The 20,473-nt window shown below is 48.0% G+C and overlaps 1 protein-coding gene across 4 annotated transcripts; it reads left to right on the plus strand.

Moving 5' to 3' along the window:
* Positions 1-7,720: 7,720 nt before the first annotated feature.
* On the plus strand, positions 7,721-18,372 carry OTX2 (orthodenticle homeobox 2). 4 transcript variants are annotated; one of them, XM_033109727.1, is made up of 6 exons: positions 7,721-7,862; positions 8,020-8,087; positions 8,623-8,836; positions 12,644-12,859; positions 13,899-14,074; positions 15,920-18,372. In XM_033109727.1, the coding sequence occupies exons 4-6, from the start codon at positions 12,763-12,765 to the stop codon at positions 16,538-16,540; spliced, it is 894 nt and encodes a 297-aa protein (XP_032965618.1). In that variant the 5' UTR covers positions 7,721-7,862; positions 8,020-8,087; positions 8,623-8,836; positions 12,644-12,762; the 3' UTR covers positions 16,541-18,372. The 4 variants fall into 4 exon arrangements, with proteins under 4 accessions (XP_032965618.1, XP_032965620.1, XP_032965616.1 ...); XM_033109729.1 differs by lacking the exon at positions 8,623-8,836 and having other exon boundaries at positions 13,923-14,074; XM_033109725.1 differs by lacking the exon at positions 8,623-8,836 and having other exon boundaries at positions 15,920-17,559.
* The last annotated feature ends 2,101 nt before the right edge of the window (positions 18,373-20,473 follow it).

Raw genomic sequence — 20,473 nt, forward strand, 5'->3', positions numbered from 1 at the left:
TTCCTAGACCATGCGAAGTAGTTGATAGCTGTCACCAAAGGTTACAATGCTCTAGAGAGCCACCTGTCCTGAGAAAAGGCGGGGAAGAGCCCCTGGCTTCAGGGAAAACTTAAAGTCTGCTGGTCTTCAAAGGCTTTGAGAGGCTTCCTAACCCGTGGGTGGAATTAAGGAAAAAAGCAAGTCTGCTGAAAGTTGTGGAAACTGGAAAAGTGAGATATGGTTTATTGAAGGATAACAAGGCTGGCCCAGGGACACTGAGGGCTGCAAAGGGAGTGTGCATTTGTGAAAGAAACTTTCCTGTGAGGCTGTCCCTCAAGGGAAAGGGATGTATCTCTCATGGGAAAGGGAGGATGGGGTCCTTCCTTCTTCCTCCGCAGGATGTGTTTGTGATTGTCCTGGGGCAGCCTTGGAAGTCTGGCTACCTACTCCTCGCTTTTCCTTCCCAGGCACCTCTCAAGGGCTCAGACGCCAGCAGCATAACTCTGGCGCGGCGCATGGCTGGCCAATGTGAGAAGCCTCCAGAATTCCCTGAAGGAGCGTGCCCTCCACCAACCCTTTGGTGAAGGGATGTGACCGTCTGGTGTGAAAGTGTCCACTAGCCTGCAGCCGCCCCCAGGCCCACGGGGGGGGGGGGAGTGATACTGATGCAGGGGCAACCCCTCCCCCAGCTGCCTGATCCTCCCCTTCGAGACTGCTCTGCGGAAGGGACAGGGCCAGAGCAGGTTCCGAGCGCAGCGCGACGCCGAACAGCAGGCTCTGGACTCCTCCGCGGGCTCCAAAGCACATCATAATGACCCAAATTGAGATCTGACCCTTCTCCAACCTGTACCCGCCCCCGGGTCCTGGCGACCGCAAGGGCAGACCTCGCCCTCGAGTTCTCACGCCTGGTAGCGCTGGGAAACGCGGGGCTCCGCCGGCCGCAGGGCCACGCCTGGCACCAGGCACCGCCACTCGTTTGGCGCCACGGCTTGGGAGCCCCAGTCTCCCCTTCTCGCGCTGGCTCCCACAGTTCGCGCGCCCGGGTTCGAGGGGGCCGGCGCGCGGCCTGGGTTGCTCGCGCCTGGCTGGGGAAAAGAAAAACCCAGAGGTGGCTGCTTCCTCCTCCGCATCACCCATCCTGGAGTCGGGGCGTGCTCGAACTTAGGAAAGGTCGGGATCCCCCCTCACCGCAGCTTCAACCCTCACGCACGCGCGAGCACACACGCATACACAGAGAGCTACACGCGCGCGCGCGCACCTCCCCCCCCCCCCACAAACACACACACACACGCGCGCGCGCGCGCTTTGCTCTCCCGGCCTGAGAGGTGAAGAGGGGGCGCTTTGGAAAACTTGGTCGATTAGCGGAGGGCTGTTTGCGCCCAGATGTCCCCCCCATATTCTCAATTTTTAAAGATTTATCCCACACTCAACTTTTCCCTGAGTGAATCAAGCAGAACTCAATCTCCGAGGCAGCCCAGTCCCTTTTGGTAAACTTCTCGAAATACACCAGGTGGCCCCGGTATCCAATCCCTCCAGAGCGCGGGGGCCGTGGCCGCCCTCGCCCGGCTCCGCGCGCAGGCGGGAGGGCGCGAGGTTTGCGCGGAGACCCCCGCGGTCAGGCTGCCTGCGGCCGGGCGGCGCTGCCCGGCACCCGCGACCCGCGGGAAGGGGCGCCTGGCCCCGAGCCACGCTCGCCCTAAACTTGCTCGCTTGATCACAGCCCACCCAGATGATTGCACACTAAGAAACCCCAATGAAAGAGTGGGTGAATTGGGGATGTAGGGAGTCGGGGAAGTTTGCACCACGTATCTCAGGTAGGAGCACTTTTCAGTGACATTGATGCAACTGCATTAGAGTTAATGGCAGCAGCCTGCTTCTCATTATTAATTGTCTTTGTGTTTGGATAAAGTATGTAATCTTCTTCTCAGCCACACCATTAAAATAGGTTGCCTTTTCAATTAAGAACTGTCGTGAGCACAGCAGTCAATTTTCCTAATGAAGATGCATTATATTTTCACATTTTAAAAAAATAATGGAAAAATCCCAGGTTTTCATTAGACGCGATTATGGAGAAATACAAGAGAGTTTCCCTAACATTTATGCGGTCATGTAGTGCATTAAACGCCAGGCTTTTAAATAAATTGAAATTTCTGCAGATAAAAGAAAAGCATGAGTATCAAATATGTTCAAACCAGCTTCATTCAGATTTAAAAGCAAATACTATGAGTTCAAATTTTTCAAATGCACTTAAGAGATATGACAATAAAAACAAGTCAGTGACTGTGAAAATACCCGCATGTAAACTTCTTGGGGGGGCGGGATCCTTTCTAGTTTAGAAATGATTTGCAGATCTTAAACAATTATCGGTGATGTTTGTTGAAAATGCACTATGCACGTTAAGGTAATGCAGTCTTTGAACAAATACCTCAGCTTGATCATTAAGAAGCAAGAAATGTCTGGACTGTGCACCTACAATTAGTTTTTGCTTGTTTCCTTCCTGGCTTTCATTTTTCTTCTTTAAAAAAAAAAAAAGAATTGAAAGCTACCAGTTCTAACTGGTAGAACTGTTTAAATTTCTATGCCTTTGTGATAAGCAACTTTTCAATTGTTGTAAAAAAAATTAAAATTGCAAAATTCTAATGTTGAAGTTTTAAAAATGGTCAGAAATACATTTCTGGATGTGAAAGTGCAAAGTTTGCATCTATGAACAAAAATGCAGTGTGTTGTTCGTTTCCTAATCTTGGGAATGTGAGAGCATGCAGTGAATAGGATCTGTCAAGATCTATGTTTTCTTTGTTAATAAAAAATTTAAGTTACTATCTTTTGCATAAGAAATACTGTTTTAGACAAACAATTCCTCTTTTTTTCTCTCTCCATTCAATGTGATACTCTCATAGGAGCCACATTAGAGAAAAGTGTTTGAGAATAAAATAAGTCAAATTCTTCTAAATACAAGAAAAAAGTTCCCAACAACAGACAGACTTTTTTTTTTCTTTGTAAGGCAACATCAGTTGGGTGTTTTTCGCAGACATGATCTTTTTCAGGTTTTAGGTGTTATGTCTTTTAAAAATTGAACTCTTTTTTTTTTAATCAACCAGCCCCTTAAAATGATCTGCAAAGAGTGGGAAATTAGATTTTCGATTAAAACCTTATCCCATCTCGAAGGATTACTTTATATTGATTCTTAAATATGGCTACAATTGATGGGCTCTAATTAAAAATCCAAAGGAAAAGTCTGTCGTGCCCATATAAAAGAAGCTTTTCATATACGGGAAATAAAGCTTGTAAAAGGTTACAAATAAAAGATTAGAGATTTATCCAAACTAGTGTAAAGCTTCACTGAGGTTTTCTTTTCTTCCTTTCTTACAAATCCATTCCCAGGTCTTTTCCTCCCCCAGTTTCAAATGAAGTTTGCAAACAGGCAAGATATTGGACTGTAATGGTTGTTTTATATCAGCTCTGTAAGCTCAAGGCTGCTGCCTGCAGTAGAATTGACTTCAAGAAAACTTCAGGACCAGGAGATGAAAATTATATAAACTGACAGCTACCACCCTTCATCAATCCATCCACATTCCCGTCCACACCCTCCCAACACACACCAACACCCTCACTCACACCCCTTTGCTCTCCATCGCTCAGACTCACACCAGCCCTTCCTATCCCCCACCCTAACCTTGCTCTGCACACATCCTTGGTCCCCTGCTCAGGGGCAGACGCATGATTCCCAGCTCACACTCAGCTCATAAACGTCTCCCAGCCCCACATCTCGCACTTGTCACACAATCTTAATCCGTTTCATTCCGGAACAACATGGTCCTCTTTTCCTCTTTTTTGCATTTGGAATTTGCCTCCTACTCTTTTATCAAGACAGCACAATCCTATCTTTGAAGTCGTTTCTTTCCCCCTTACCCGCTTTGCTGAGGCAATCGCAATGCAGGGAATATGCAACCCCCAACCCTAATTCATAAGTGATCTGTTGCCTGCTATTTTCCCCCAAATTCTACCGGCATTGCCAGTCTTTAACCCTCGTTAAAAATTAATTAAAGTTAATCTTGTCAAAGTTTTTAATAAAGACGTATCTCAAAACCTAATAAGACATGATTTTTTTTTCCTAAATATCGTGGCGGTTCTAAGGCAAGATGTGGTTGCCCCCACTGTCCACTGAATCTCTGAAAAGATTGTAAATTAATCTTCATATTTCTGAAGTAAATGTTCAGGGAGTCTAACTGACTCCTTTCCTCCTGAGAGTCTGTGTTCTCATGGAATATGGGTTTTGTTCTTCTTTTGTTAATTAGCCTGGAAGAATCCTGAGATCTTTCTCCTTTCTCCTCCCACTCCTTTACTCTACCCCTCACCACCATAGTTAATAAACTTCGAGGAAAGTTTGGAATATTTTAAACTGGCCTGGCCTGGGGTGGAGAAAGTAAGCCCAGTGAGTGCCAGACATGAATCTAGATTTCAAAATATGAATATCAGCCATATTTTGGAAACTGTATGCAAACCTGACAAATAATTTGATTTTCTTAGTTTAGCTTCTGTATACTTATATCTCATATTCATAGCAAGATAATTGTATTCATGGCAATTAAAAAACATCTGCTTGTTAATGAAAATTATTTAAAAACACAAAGCAAGCTACCATAAGTCAGATTCATAGAAAAAAATTGAAAAGAAAAAGACAACAGGACACAGAAGAAACAGAAGTTAAACATGAACAGAGAAAATACAATGACTACATAGTAAGTATACTGGAAGTGGAAGGACTTACTGAAAATCAAGAGTTATCCAAAGAGTCTTTTCCTCCCACCAAGCGTCTAAGGTTTTCAGTACAACAGCACAGGTCCCCTCCCTCCCCACAAAGCCAGTGGCTTTTGTCCTGACCTAGAGTAGGGTTTGTGGGGACTGTACCTGAGCCCGGCTGTCTGCAATTTCCAAATTGACAAGAAGAGACTGGAAGATAAAGAGCATGTTCTTACAGGTGAAGAGCAATTTTGCAACTTTTCCAGGAGAAAGCTTGCTTGCTACCAACTGCTGCAGAGTCTGGGCAGAATTCCTCTAGAAAGAAAAAGAAAGTCTTTTTTTTTTTTTTCCCCCTGTGTGCCTCTCTGTCTCTAGTTCTCTTTCTCCTCTCTGTCTCTCAGATCCAATCTTTTAAGAGCTTCAGCCCATTGCTAAGCTAAAGGGAAATTCTCTTTGATAAAGCGGTGTTTCCAGCTTCTGGGTTTTAAAACCTAAATCTATATTCAAATCTGGCTGAAGGTGTGTTCTGGGATTTATGAAAGCCTCTTAAAGGGGTAAATTTACCAAACCGTGACAAAATCATCACAATCTTACTTTAGACATCTGAAGTGGATGAGAATTTTAAAGAGACCCTTGTTTATTTAACACTGTCCATTTCCAACTCGTAGTTTATTGGCCCCGCATTTCTGCGAAGTTATTAGACTAGAGGGCAAAGGAGAAGCAGAAGCTGTCTGCTCCGGGCCGCTGCAAAAGAAAAAGCCTTCCCACCCCCACGGCGCCGAAATCTGCCCGTCTAACAGAATTGGGGAATTTTCAGGGAGATTCAGCTGCCCCTGCCATCAGAGAAGAAATCGAAAAACCTCTACATCGTGCTTAAGGGGTTTCTCCCTCGACACTGGACCCCAGAGCAGATAGATCTCCCAGTCTAAAAATTTTCACTTACTTTGTGGAGATCATAAGTGCGTGTTCTGATATTTGTCCACCCCTCCCCGCCCCCACTGTCCCCAACGCCTGCCTCAGGCCCTTCCCCTCTGCCAGACCATCAACGTCCATTTTTCTTTTTCGTTCTTTGACGCTTTAAAGATCGTTGTGATCACATTGGGGAGCACACTGTCTTTTCTCGGGGTGGGAAGGAGGCTCTGGCTCAGAGGGATCAGGTTGGATTTGCCCTTCCTTCACCCAAAGCATGGTGACTCTGGCTAAGTGCTCCCAAGGAGAGCCTTGTGGGCCAGACCGCCTGGGGCACTTGTCGTCCCCCGCCCCAAATTAAAGGCCCAGGGCGGGGGGGGGGGCGGCAGTCGCCAGGTGTTTCAGTAAAGTGGGTGCGGGGTGAGAAAAAAAAGTCTGTACTCACCCTCCCCCCAGCCCGGGCCCCCAGAAAGTCGCGACTCCTGGCAACGGGTCTCTTCGGTGTGGAGCGGTCGCGGAGGGCACAGGACGAGCTGGGCAGACCCCAGGGCGCTTGGGGGCTCGTGAGGACGCCGGGGCCCAAAGCTCTAGAAACACCTGCGAGGCTGGTCGCGGCAGTGGAGTGCCGGTCCCCAGGCCAAGCCGGAGCCCAGCCTAGCTGCCGAGCGCCTGCCGCCTCGTGCGTACTCCCGTAATTCGTTAATTGCTGTAAATCCCAAGGACGGCCACATTTGATTACACATACAGTATAAGAACCGACAACAAAGCGACGAATTAATTACCAACTTCATTAACATACGTCCCCAAATTAAAGGCAGCGAGCTTTTTCTTTGGGCCCACTTGCCGTCGTGGTGGTGGTTGGAGTGGGGAGGGTGTTTAGGAAGGGGTTTTATTTTTCTTTTCCAGCATTGAGAGTTGTGAGGGAAGAACCATCTTCTGCTCCCCACCCCCACCCCGCCATTCACAAAGCCTCGGGCTGTCCACTTGTGCCCCCCCGCTCCCCGCCCCCGCCGCCCAAATCCGTTTCTGCTTTTCTGGGAACTCAGATCTGTTTGAAAGCTGGTGGGTCCCGCTCTCTGTGCCTGGAGAAAAAAAGTTAGGCTGGTGTTCGCTTTCCCGGTCTCGGGTGCCCTGTTGCCGACACTCTCCTCTCGCGGCTCTCAGCCCCCAGCTCTGGCCACGCAGGCTGCAGGCTGAGTTAGCTCCAGGCCCGGCTGCTGCACGCATTGGGCCGCGACTGTTTCCAACGCGGGCCTCGCTCCTGGGTATCTTGCCAACCTCACTCTCACAATCCCGAGTCCTGACTTGTCCTTGGGTCTCCCCAAACTGGCCCTGAGGTTAGATTCCGAGTTCGTGTTCTTTGCAGCCGGCCATGGACTTCTTAAAACTAAAAACCCTGCGCGGATACCGGGAGCCCGAGTCTCCCAATTTTGGGGGACGGGGGTATGTTTGTAAGAGTTGTAGAGACACTGCGTTTTCAAAAATAGTTTGTTCTTGGACTCGCGTCTCTCTTGCCGACACGCCCAAGCCTCACTCCCAGGCCTGCTTCCTTTACCCTTCCTGGTGCCCTCGGTGTGGTCTGACCCTGTTTGAGAAGACGTCGTTGTGTTTTTAAGGTGTTTCTAAGCTTCAGTCTGACTGGCTTTCTGCGTCTGATTCACAGCCGCATTACTGGCGCGGAACGCGCTAACCAGTTCTCCCCCCCACCCTCAGGCTTCTCTGGCCTTTACTTAAATAGTTTTACCTTCCCATCCTACATTGTAGGGTTCCCTTTCTCACCTTCCCTAAAACAAAAACAAAACAAAAAGGGGGGAGGGTAAAAGGGAGACAGGAAGAGGAGGAGAAGTAGGTAAGGAGAGGCCTCCTTGCCCATCATTTTAATTATACAATTAGTTCACATGCTCTGGCCCATAATGTATATTTTAAGCAGAGCCCAGTGTCTTTCAAGAACATTCTGGTAATGTCGGAGGCCTGGATTTGTTGCCTGCTCGTCCCCCCGTGCAGCAGCGGCCTGTTTTCCTCCCCCTGTTGTGTGTTTTTATTATTTTCCCTCTGGCTTAGATGTGTCAATCATTCTCTCCCTGCCATTGGTTGGAGAGTTTGCGTCAAAAAGTTGCCAGAGAGGCGCTTTCTCAGCAAATCTCCCTGAGAGCGGAACCGACCTCAGCTCCAACTCAGCCTCCACAGTTATTAGAAATAAAAATCGCTAGAGCAGCCCTCACCACGTCTACTTTGTATGTATCGCAGAGGGGCCCACGCGTGTTTTGAACTAGAGCTACTTTTCCTCATTTTTCTGTTCTTTAAAAACAAATTTTTTTTCGTTGTGTTTGACTTTTTATGGAAGGGTGAAGACTGCAAGGTTGCTAACTCAATACTCTTGATTTCTTTTAGGATAGCTGGCTATTTGGAATTTTGAAGGATAATTTGATTTTTTTTCTAACCTCCCATGCGGCTGTAAGGTAAGTGTGTTCGTCTGTCGTCTGTCTTGTCTGTCTCTCGATATCCGTATCTGTTTCCCCCTGTCTACCATCACCCCAGTACATCCAATAGACCGATCGATGCACCTCTGCGAACGTGGAGTTCTTCTAAAGGCTGATGTATTTTTTCCCTTGTAAATTTTTGAGGTGTAATAACGATCCTTGCGAAAAATTTATGATCCGGAGATGAGTGCAGGGGTGGGAGGAAGGGACGGGAGTGCGCTCCTGGGCTCGCCGCTTTCGCCAAACGCTGCGAGTCTCACGAAGGGTGTTTTGGAAGGGTTTTGTTTGTAGTTTTGTTTTATGTCAACGCCCATTCTGGGTTTCTTTCTCCCTGCGATCTTTGCGTTTTGGCCCTCAGTTGTGGTTGGGTCATTTGGATTGGTCCCAAGGACGTTTTCAGAGTCCGAGACAAAAAGATGCAGATGTAGGTCGAGGGATGGATAATAATGATAGTAATAGCGGCAGCAATTAATAATAATAATTAATAATAACAATAATGCCATGCGCCTCCTAGGACCGGCGCGCCCGAAGCCCGGCTGGCTCGGCGGTCGGCGGCCGCAGGCGCGGTTCTAGCTCCTGTCTGTCCCTAATGAACGTGAAAGAAGAGCAGAGCCTGTAACCGAGGAGGCAGGGAGCGCCGGCATCTCTGGTCGGTCCCCTTTTCGCCAGCGAAAGAGCAGCTCATCAAGCTTCAGTCTCTGTTCTCGGCCTCTTCCAAAGACCTCCAGGTCTCTCTTTTCTTAATACCCCTTTTCTCCTGCACCCCCCCCCCAAATCCTGAGAGTGCAATAACCCTCCCCTCCCCCCGTAGTTTTTGTGGTCCCAACGAGACCAAGCGAGCGTAGAAGAGTCGTTTCACAGCGTGACTTTGCCGGGGATGGTTCAGGGTCTGCTGGCTCAGCCCTCCGCGCGCACCTGGGGTGGGCAAAAGTGGCGGTGAGTGGCCCCTGCTCCGCCCCAGGCCGCGGCGGGGCCGGGGACCGAAACCTTCCGGTGGAGAAGGCGGCCCCATGGCTGTTCGCAGACCGGGGCAGCGGCGGGACCGACCTGCGCGCTCCCCTCCCGGGCTTGGGGACATAAGGGTATCGCGGGCCCGGACCGGGCTCGAGGGGTGCGCTGAGGCCCAGGAGAACCATCAGAAGTTCTCAGCTGGCATCGGCCTCGGGGACGTGTGCCGCAAACTCTGAAGTCTTCATGCTGGTGATGCGTTCAAGTGACTCTTGAAATCACGGTCCGATTTCAGGATGCATTTTTGAAACTCAAGTCCCCCTTCAGAATTCCACCGAGTTGGCTTTTTCCTCCTTTACAGACACAAGTGGGGTGCAGGACAGAAGGCCTGGAGTGATGGACTACTTGGGGAGGGGACGGTGAAGTTGCTCTTTGACATTCTCCCCTCCATCCTAGAGCGGCAGGGTCAGGATATCTATCTCCTGCTCACCCCGGGACGTTTTCCGGGCACCAGACTTATTAGCACCAGAGAGGAGTTGCCGAGGAAACTCCTCCCCCCAAAGGAGGCAGACACCCAGACCTCTCCTTACGAGCGAACACCGGGCTTTCTCCTCGCCATAATTAATAGTCAAGGCCAACCCTTCTGGCACGTTCTTCTTCCCTCCCTCACGGGTGGCAGTGTTGTTTGATACCCGGAGGCCAGGAACTTTCACTCGAGTTCGCCCGAGAGGGGCCGCGCCGGCTGTTTTGCGCGGTGCCCACACGTCTCCTTTTTCTTTCTCTCCTCTTCCTCTGCGTTGTCTTCCCAGCCCCAGGCCAGTCGCCAGTCCGCGTAGTTTTGTTTCCTTTCCATCATGCAGAAAATTAATCAGCCCCGGCGAGAAGCAGAGCTGAGCACGGCGGCCTGTAATTAAGGGACGTGTGCCCCTCGGATTATCTCGTTAGTTTATCAAGAAAACATTTATTATAATTAATTCTCGGACGAGGTAATTATTGAGCGAGGACACAGCAACTGGTAGATAGGCTCCTTGGAAGAAAAAAAACGGGAGGGGTAGATGGGGGTGGGGGAGCGACAGATTGCGGGAATTGACCGTTAGATATAAGGCGACGCAGGCCCGGGCGGGCAGTGGAGCCGGACCTCGGGCTGCGAGACTGCCGGCCAGTGACGCCGGATTGAGTCACTTGCGCCGGGAGGTGCGGGCGCCGACCGGCTGCGGGACTCGCCACGCGACCGCCGCCGGTTCTTCTAGGTAGGAGTTTTCCAGTGGCCACCTTGTGAACAGTTATTTTGAGGCTTATATTTTTGAAAAGGTATTTCTTTTTTCCCTTCTGGGCTCTGCTAAGCAGAGGAAGGGAGAAAGGAGTCAGTCCTTGCAGGGCTTTGAAAGTTAGGCGGAAGGGCCCATGCCAGGGCCCCTTTTTGGAGTGCATACCTGGGTTGGCTGTTGAGAGTTCCTCATAGTTCTGTTTTTGGAGATTTTTCTTTTTTCTTCTAAAGATGAGTCCAGTAAAAAAGCGAAACCAGTTTATCCGAGAATTTTAGCCATTTTGCAAGGGTAAGGGCAAAGGAGCTCCAAAAAGTATCTGTCCTGGTGCTTTCTGTCTGTTACCGCGTTTAATGTTGAAATGTGCTATTTTAATGTATGATGCGTCAGGCATTTCTAATTGGGCGAGAGCTCTGCATGTAAGAAGGAACACTTCCATACTTATCATGTGTACATCCGATATGATTTCAGTTTTTTCTATAGTAGTTCAGAACTTGCCAACATAGTGAGATTGTATTAAGAACTCTGGTTTAGAGGCTATTTAAACAAATAAACGACTATTTTAAAGCAATATTATTTCCACAGCCTCCAAATAACTCTTGAAAAGAAGAGAGATTAGAAACCATGAAGTCTTTGTTGTAGGAGCAACGAGATTAATGTTACTGATGAGATAATACAAACTCTTCCAGGAAGGGCATTTATAAAATTATATTAAATTATATCTGAGGGTGGAAAAGCATGATTTTTGTGCACTGCGTTAAAATCAGGAAGAAGTTGCAGAACCTAGTTCCATTTGTGGAATTTTGTGTTTTTATCTCTTAAGCAATGTAAATATGAAAACCCACAGTCCTTAACACCCAGTAGGACCTTTGTAAAAGTAAGAAAGAACCTCTCCTAATCTTGTATCCGCCATTTTGAAGCAAATTCTCAGAGTATCAAAGTTGCAAAGTAGAGATCCTTGCAGGATAAGTGCCATCTTTTAGGAAGATAAAGCCAGACTTGCCAACTGCCAGCCTGTATTAACATCCATTTTAGATCCCTTGGCTTGGGGGAGTGAGAGACACTCAGCCGAAAAAAGTAAATAACTTTTCTTTTCCTTCCTTTCTCTCCCCCACCCCCCCCAACTCATTTTCTTATAGGATTGTAGGAAACTTGAAAGGGAGGGAGAAATTCTATTAGTTTCACAACTTTGGGTGTTTGTGTATCTACTTTCTTCAAAACTAAAATGTGCAAAGGCAGCTAGAGTTAACAGGAAACTGCTGGAGCTGCCGAGGATCCAAAAGTCCGAAAATTTGCCTCCCACAGGATCTGCAGCCTCCACACATCAAAATCAACATGGAAGCGGCTTGCACTACAAATGCGAACCCTTCTACTTGCAGAGTAGAAGGGGGCCTCTCATTTTCTGATTGGTGGGATTCTAACTTTACTTCAGAATTTCTAGCAAACCTGGTGCCAATTTGGAAGACTTTTCTTTCTTTCCTTTTTCCTTTTTTTTTTTTTTTGCTCTATGTTTAAATATTTGATGGGTGTCGATTAAAAGTTAAATACTTGTTTGTTTAGCTTTAGTTCTTTATACACATATAATCAAGATTCTCCAAAACCCTAATAAATCTGTTACTTACCTCAAAATTTAATTACCCAGTCTACAAATTAGGTGAAAATGATTACTGGAAATGACTTTAAATGTGGAATAATAGTGGTTGAGCAGTTTTCTCAAGTTTGTCGATTAGCAAGTTGGTATTTTAGATGTTAAATGCACTGACATTTTAGGTTTGAAGTTGTTGAAAGTGGTAAAAAGCTAAGATAATTAAAATCTGCCTTGGAAAGGCAACAGTCTGGGGAGAGGTAGATTTCTTGAATTGTTTCTTTGTTTCTCTCCAATGGGCTTTGTTATCAGCATTATTTATTTAGCCAAAGAGTTCTTTGTCTCTGCAAATGGCCCCAATCAAGTTTTGTTTGAGACAATTAGCTAGTGCCAGCCAATGAGTCCTATGCAAATGTAGGGATAGGAATGCAATGTGTGCATTTGAAGGCGTGGGGTTTTGTTCTTCGGGAAGGCAGATTGTAATAGCTTTCTTCGGGTACTTTTTTTTTTTTTTAAGTGTAGGGTGGGGGTGGGGAAGACAGGTTTATCTGGTCTCCATCCCCTCTAGTTTCCGAGAAGCTGGGGGGTTGGGGATGTGGGGAGGGTCTGCAAGCCCTTTAAAAGCCTCTGCCCCGAGTAGCCCGGGCTCTTTTTAAGTTAGTGTTGGAACGTGGGAGAGCTGCTCCCTCCGAAGGAGTAAACCAGCACCTCTGTTTGTTTGTTTGCTTTGCCCTTAGTTCCACCACTCCAAACCCACCCACCACGGACCCTGACTCTGTCCACTCCCAGCGAAGCGAGATCTTCCGGCTGGGTCTCCCCGATTTGGGCCGACTTTGCGCCTCCTAACAACCTTAGCATGATGTCTTATCTTAAGCAACCGCCTTACGCAGTAAATGGGCTGAGTCTGACCACTTCGGGCATGGACTTGCTGCACCCTTCGGTGGGCTACCCGGGTAAGTGAGCCCCGCCGAACTCCTGCCCCGCCCTTCCCCACGCCCGCCCCGCGGGGATGGGACACCGGAGCTCCGGGCTTGGCGGTTACGCTGATCCCCGGCCCAGCTCCAGGCGAAGTCCCCACTGGGTCCGAGAAGCAGCTCAGAGGCACAGGGCATTTACTGGAGGAGGACCCGGCCCGAGGGGGAGCAAGTAGGTGGATCGACAACGCTTGCTCACCAAATCACTTCACTTGATTCTTAATTAGAGTGACTAGGGGACACACATTGCAGTGGGGCGAAGAAGGTTACTGCCTTTATTTTAGGGTGGGAGGCCCTCCTGCCCACATCTCGAACCTCGATTCCTCCGAAGTACCCTCTGGGAGAAGCCGGATTTCTTTTCACAAATTCTCCCGGTCACGCCTGGGGCTTCCCCTCTGACCTCCAGGCCCTACTCGCTAATCCCTAGAGGTGTGATTTACCCAGGGTGCGGGTGCCTCCGATCAAATCTGGTTTCTAAAATCCTCAGAGAAGAAGTATGAAATACGCCCCCATTTTAAAGATAGGGGGACAAAGGCCCTTGGAGTCCTAAAACCCAGGATATCGAGCAGGATGGAGATTTCGCGCCATAAATCCGAGCTGCGGGACCTCGGGGATTCTTTGACTTCACGGAATGAACTTTTTTGTGTTGTGCGTTAGGGGTTGATTTTGGAGGCGGTTTTTTGTTTGTTTGTTTTTTGTTTTTGTTTTGTTGGTCTTTTATTTCATTTGTTGTGTTAGCTTTCCAAGGGACGCTCTGGCTGGAGAGATCTCCAATGTCAGGAGGAGTGGGGGCGGGGGGTGGTTTCCCCGACAAGGGGCAATGTGTGCCGTGGTACCTCCAGTGCGCTGGAGGAGCCGAGGCCGGGGAGGGCGTGGGGAGAACATTGCTATGCTCTGGGTTGAAAGACTGGGAGGACCACGGAAGTGCCGCAGAGTGGGGCTGGGCGTGGGGGTGGGGGTGGGGAGGGAGCACCCGCAGAGATCGCTATGACTGAGAAACTGCTCCCCCACCCTAAAGGGCCCTGGGCTTCTTGTCCCGCAGCCACCCCCCGGAAACAGCGCCGGGAGAGGACGACGTTCACCCGGGCGCAGCTAGACGTGCTGGAAGCGCTGTTTGCTAAGACCCGGTACCCAGACATCTTCATGCGGGAGGAGGTGGCACTGAAAATCAACTTGCCTGAGTCCAGGGTGCAGGTAGGGCAGATGGAGACAGACCCATCCTTCCTGACCATGCCACCCCTCGCCCAAGCAAGGTTTAGTGTTAAGGACCCAGGCGAGTCCCAGGTCTGTGAAATGACCAAAGGAAGGCTTGAAACTAAATGCTCCACAGGAGGCCAAGCTCCTTGAGAGCCTGATTTCTCCTGGAGCTCCTTTCTGTTTCCCCACCCCCACCCAATCCTATAAGCAAGGGTCTGGAGGCTCAAGTTGCAAAGTAAAACTGGCAACGTAGCTGCAGTGATAGAGCACAGTCCTAGAACTCTTGGGTCCCTGGCCTACTGAGACCCAGCCTTGGCAGATTTCAAGTACTGACTGTCACATAATATTTTAACACTTAACCTTCCTTTATGTGTTAAATCCTCCCTATTCTTATCTACTTTTAGGGGTGAAAGAAGCTTAGCTCCTGGATAGTCCCAATATTTTTACAGTTGAAGAAATAAATGACTTGCTCAAGGTCACATGTCAGTGTGGTGGTAGAGCCAGGCTGTAGAAGCAGCTGGTGTCACCACAAAAATTACATAAGTGTGTTTTCTTTGACTTCTTAGTGATTGAACAGAATTTGCTAGCTCTGAGCCATTTAGCAGATAAAATATCTGCATAATATCCCTGGTGACACCTGCTCCCCCTTTCCCTTAGGCCCCCTTAATTTGACCTTAAGCTGGAAAGGGAACTTAAAGTTCAGCTTCCCTGGAACTCAAGCCCCATATAGAGTTTTTGGAAAGAATGTTTAGCAGCTAAACTACATACACACCAGAGACTCCCCTTCAGCTAGGGCATGTCAGAGTTAACTGCAAATCTGACTTTTTCAAAGCAGGATTGAAGACGTTTTAGCACTTTTGAGGCTTCAACAAAAGTCTTCACTGAAAGAAAATGACTGAATGGTTAGTGGTGGTGTACTCTGCCTTGGTGGCACCGTTTTTACCACAGTTAGGACATCCATATGGAGAACTCATTGAAGAGGACAACTGAGGAATTGTTGCCAGAAAATGCTGGTAGTTTCTCTGATAAGCCGCCTCCACACACCACACACAGGTCCTTCATTACAGAACATGAATAGGGCTGGTAAAAAGAGTTTTTCAAAGTTGCAGGCAGAGGCTTAAGTTGACACGCCAATGAACTAGTACAGGAAACTGAATCTATGTGTCGAGTGGCCCTACCCTGAAGGCACAGACTCCGACTGGAGACTAGGACAGAAGTCTGCCCTTGAGCTCCAAGCAGAACATATAAGTCACTCCGCTTTCCATAAAGAAGGTTTCTGCAAATAGTGGTTTTCAGACCGCCTTCCTCAACAGGATCAATTTATCCTTGGAGCTTTTTTTCGTAAGTGAGTCTTTCTAGGAGATAAAAAAAGTAGAGTAATGGAACCAGCCTCCATATTTGCAGTTGCTCCCTAGAAGTATTTGCATTTAGGCAGTTCTTGTTGGCATGCAAAAACAGAATTGTATAACCTCCCTTGTGTTTTCCTCTAAAAGTCATAGATACCTTCTAGTCCATTGTGAGAGTGTTCCAAAATACAGCTGGGTCTATGTGTATGTGTGTATTCAAGGTGATAGGAAACTGAGGTGGAGAATTTTTAGCTATATGATTTGGGTGATTATCTTAAATTTTATTCTGGGCTAGGAGTAAAGAAGGGTCAAGTGCTTTCCCCAACTTTCTTACAATTCCAGGAGCATATGTGAGAGTACTATAGAATAGGTTTTCAGTGGCAGGAGATGGTCTGTTTCCTCATCTGTCCAGGTAGGACAGATGATAATCTGGGAGCCACTCTTGTTCTTAATGAGTTGCTGAAACCACGTTAAAGAAATTTCTTTCCCTTTCAAGGTATGGTTTAAGAATCGAAGAGCTAAGTGCCGCCAACAGCAGCAGCAGCAACAGAATGGAGGTCAAAACAAAGTGAGACCTGCCAAAAAGAAGACATCTCCAGCTCGGGAAGTGAGTTCAGAGAGTGGAACAAGTGGCCAGTTCACTCCCCCCTCTAGCACCTCAGTCCCGGCCATTTCCAGCAGCAGTGCTCCTGTGTCTATCTGGAGCCCAGCTTCCATCTCCCCACTGTCAGATCCCTTGTCCACCTCCTCTTCCTGCATGCAGAGGTCCTATCCCATGACCTATACGCAGGCTTCAGGTTATAGTCAAGGATATGCTGGCTCAACTTCCTACTTTGGGGGCATGGACTGTGGATCTTATTTGACCCCTATGCATCACCAGCTTCCCGGACCAGGGGCTACACTCAGCCCCATGGGTACCAATGCAGTTACCAGCCATCTCAATCAGTCCCCAGCTTCTCTTTCCACCCAGGGATATGGAGCTTCAAGCTTGGGTTTTAACTCAACCACTGATTGCTTGGATTATAAGGACCAAACTGCCTCCTGGAAGCTTAACTTCAATGCTGACTGCTTGGATTATAAAGATCAGACATCCTCATGGAAATTCCAGGTTTTGTGAAGACCTCTAGAACCTCTTTTTGTGGGTGATTTTAAAATATACTGGGCTGGACATTCCAGTTTTAGCCAGGCATTGGTTAAAAGAGTTAGATGGGATGATGCTCAGACTCATCTTCTGATCAAATGTTCCGAGAGGCATAGAAGGAAAAACGGAGGTCCTTAGAGGGGCCCAGCAACCAGCAACCTGAAATGGACAAACCAGTCTACTTAAGATCCTGTTATAGGTTTAGATCATTGGTTTTCCTGATTCTCAGTGATCAAAAGCATTCTAGCCATGTGCAACCAAATACCACCAAAAACAAACAATACTAAATTGTGAGGGAAAGGAGGGAAGGACATAGTCTTCTTAAGCAGAGGTGTTCCAATGTTTTAGCCAATCCTTGGTTGAATCTTAGGAATGGACATTGTCTCAAGCTCACTCACATTTCATGACCAACTGTTAGTTGGCACTGAAAACCTTTTCAGGGCTGTGTGAATTGTGTGACTGATTGTCCTAGATGCACTACTTTATTTAAAAAATAATGTTCATAAGGAGTCAATATGTAGTTTAAGAGACAATCAGTGTGTGTCTTATATAAATGGTACATCTGTGGTTTTTAATCTGTGCTAGACTTCAAAACTGTGATCTCCTGTTATTGTATGCAACCTGGAACTCCACCTCTGCAGGGGTTCTTCTGTGATTAAATAGGTTATAATTATAAGCAAAATTCAGAGCAACTGAGTACTTATCTAAAAAGATTACCTTTGGCTGGAGGTGAGCTGCACTGAACCTTTACAACAAAATGTCTCTGGACAAGGAGAGTGAGAGAAGAGAAAAAAAGGACACCAATTCATCTGTAATTTACTGTTGGTAAGCCCAGCAGTAAAGAGACATTGGTCAATTGCTCTGACCCTGATGAATTTATAAACTGAGGTCATTGTTGTTTCTGCTTGCAGATGTTAACTGGAAAAGGTATATATGCATAAACCTTCCTGGATTTGGCAGATATGTATAATTATATTAAAATGGTTCTAGCACAACGTTGGGTCCAGTTTAATTTTATACTACTATTTATCAACAAGCCCACATTTCAGCCTCTCCTGCCCAAAACATGTTTTTCTTAGGTCAGAGAGCAAACTTTATTTTTAAATTTTGGGGGTTTAATCTATAGATGAACTCGACACAAATGCCTATGTGGTATGTAAACTTTTTGAGACTTTCATCGGGATTGCTCTGAAATTGAATATAGAGAGCCTGTCATTAGGATCTTGCTCTCTTTGCCTTTCCCTCCCTACTGCATACCCTAACAGTCTCTTAGTCACTTTATTAGTATGTTTTAACATAGATCTTTTTCTTTTTTTTTAAACTAAGAAGGGAAGAACTGTAGTACCACAGAGAAAATGAGAATGATAAAAATTCTGTGTTTTTATTCCCTTATTTATTTGATTAAGGAGATTTTATTTTTTTAACTTCCAAAAAAAAAAAAATCAGGTAAACATGAGAGGGAATGTAATCAGAATCTGAAAGCAATTCAGGCAGAAATGATTTCTGAACAAAAGAGTTTCAGAAAAGTTTTAAAACCTATAATTTCAGTAGTTGAACATAAGGCAGGTTCATCAGTTTTTTTCTTTTTTCTTTTTAAGAAAGTGCTGAGGGAAAAAAACCAGGTCCCTTTCTCAGTAGTACTTGCGTTTTGTAAGCCAATTACCAGAAAAGACAAATGGGCCAACGATTATGGCGCTCCTCAGGTTAAAGCAATATTTAATTTCCATTTTAAACTTACACTCTTACGTTTAACCAAAATTGATTGACTCTTAACAGTACTATTTAAATGAAGGTTAGCAGTTGCAACCGTTTTGTTTTCTGGCTAATTTTCCAGTCCTTGGCTGCCCATGCTTTCTTGAACTTGACACCATCTTGCCTAATAAGTAAATTGTTTTTGTTTTACTTCTAAAGAAAACGCAATTGTTTTTACCTACTACTCAAGGCAAAACTTAATGGCAAGATTTTCCAGTACCTACTGTAACATTCACCCTACTGTAGTTTACACCGAAGTGAAATCCAGCCGAGAGAGAATTTGCTTTATGGTTTTCCAGGTTCTGGGTCTTAACTCTTCTAGCTGTTTTCATACAACAGTAAAGCAGACAGACCCAAAGTAATTTCTCACACTGCCTTCAGTTTTCAGGATACCCCACAAAGGGAAAAGATCACCCTCTTTTAAAATAAGACTAACAATAGCTAGGCTACTCTGCAAGTAACGCAGTTAGCAGTTTCTCTCCTGATACTTTTAAAAGGAGGAGGTTAGGAAAAGGTGCTAAGCACCTCTGAAATTTTTCTATCACCTTGGCACAACTCTGTTGAACAGACCACGCAGTTAAATCCCTTTGAATTGAAGGCAAAGTAGAAATGAATTCCCCCCTGACCGCAGGTAACAGAGGGAGGGAAAGGCGGAGGAGAGCAGGCGCTGCTTTCAAGACATCCAGAGAGTTTTCTGATCACTCCTAGTCAAGACTAGGTTTAATAAAGTTAAGCCCAATCCTGATGATACTTAGTGTTAAATGACGCCACCCTCCAAAGGATCAGAGAGCTACATCAACTGCATATTGGCAATTAGCAATGACGGGAAATAGCAAGATAATCTTAATTTGGGGGAGGCGGAGGTGAGGGTGGAGTAGTTTGCTTTACAAAGATTTGTTGCCCCAAACCTTTATCTTTCCCACAAAGATTCTTGGCCCTTTGTATTTCACCTTGGGAGTGTCTCTTCCCTTCCTAGATAAGAGAAATTCAATCAAGTCAATTAAGTTGCGTCTTTCAAAACCTGTTGAGTTTCAGATAATGGTCAGTTTCCTAACGCCTCTCCCAGTTGGCTCCCTCTAACCTCACCTTTCCTGGGGGTGTCCCCACCCTCAGCCCCGCACAGCCTCGGCGGAAGGCGGAGGCCGGGGGAGGCCCTGAGTAGGACAGCGAGAACGTGGCGCCGAGGGGTGGAAGAGCAGCTTGCGCCCTCCGCGGAATCCACCGCAAAATACTGGAGCGATGGTTTCTAAACCTTGACGGCCCAATCGGAGTTAGCCAGGAAAGCATCCCTGCCCCGGGGGGCCGAGCGGGGACCGAAGTCCAAGTCCAGGCTGGTGCCGGCCTCTGGGCCCCACTCACGGCCCGCAGGCCATCCAGGGGCGACGTTAAGGCTCCGGTCCTCGCGGTTCCCCCTCTCCTTGGGGTCGGAGCCGTGGACCTCCGCCGAGCCAGCCTGCCCCCCTCGGCCTAGACCTCAGGCCTCGCCGGCCCTGGCCGCGCCCGGGCTCAGGGCGCTGCGCTGGGGGCCGCGGGAAGGTCCGAGGCGCCGCCGCGGGGCCTGCGCGTCGCCAGCCCGGAGAGGAGCGCGACTCCTCGGGGCCTGAAGTCAGGCTTCGGGGTCAGCCGCGGGCCTCGGTGCCCGTCGCCGGGGCACTTCACGGCCTGGCCGAGTTGGTGTGCGTGTGTGTGGTCCGGCGAGCGCCTCGCACGGAAGAGAAAGAAAGCCGAGACACAACGAGAGGACCGCGAGCTGGGCCCACCCGGCCCGGAGCCCCGCCGGGGAAGCGAAGCGAGCCCGCCGGGGCCCGCGGCCTCTTGCTTCCCTGTCTCCCGGGAGGAAGCGCCGCAGACGGCTGGGTCTCCTACCCGCCGCGAGGGGCGAGGCCACCGCCGCCGCCACAGCAGGGGCTCCCGCCGCGCCCGCGGCCCCTGGTATCCAGGGCAGACTTGGCGCCGACACGGGGTCCTGCTGGGCCTGCCGGAGGCTCCCCAGAGATTCTCCCCGGAAAGCCAGGTGCTTCGACGAGTGGGTCTGGAGGAGTGATGCCTGGGTGTGCCGTCTTCCCTTGGGGCCCTCGGTTCTGAGCTGAGGCTTTCAGGGGAAGCCTGAGAATTTCTAAGCTACCTTTGGCTCATCCCTTTTCTCCCACCTCTCTA

Source organism: Rhinolophus ferrumequinum, chromosome 6, assembly GCF_004115265.2.
Source record: "Rhinolophus ferrumequinum isolate MPI-CBG mRhiFer1 chromosome 6, mRhiFer1_v1.p, whole genome shotgun sequence".
Classification (NCBI taxonomy): domain Eukaryota; kingdom Metazoa; phylum Chordata; class Mammalia; order Chiroptera; family Rhinolophidae; genus Rhinolophus; species Rhinolophus ferrumequinum.

What these genes read in the sequence shown, in the direction of transcription:
- OTX2 (XM_033109727.1), top strand. Translation starts at nt 12,763, where the DNA reads ATGATGTCTTATCTTAAGCAACCGCCTTACGCAGTAAATGGGCTGAGT. An exon ending in CCCTTCGGTGGGCTACCCGG is followed by an intron (nt 12,860 to 13,898) that starts GTAAGTGAGCCC and finishes CCCACCCTAAAG; the next exon opens with GGCCCTGGGCTTCTTGTCCC. An exon ending in TGCCTGAGTCCAGGGTGCAG is followed by an intron (nt 14,075 to 15,919) that starts GTAGGGCAGATG and finishes TTCCCTTTCAAG; the next exon opens with GTATGGTTTAAGAATCGAAG.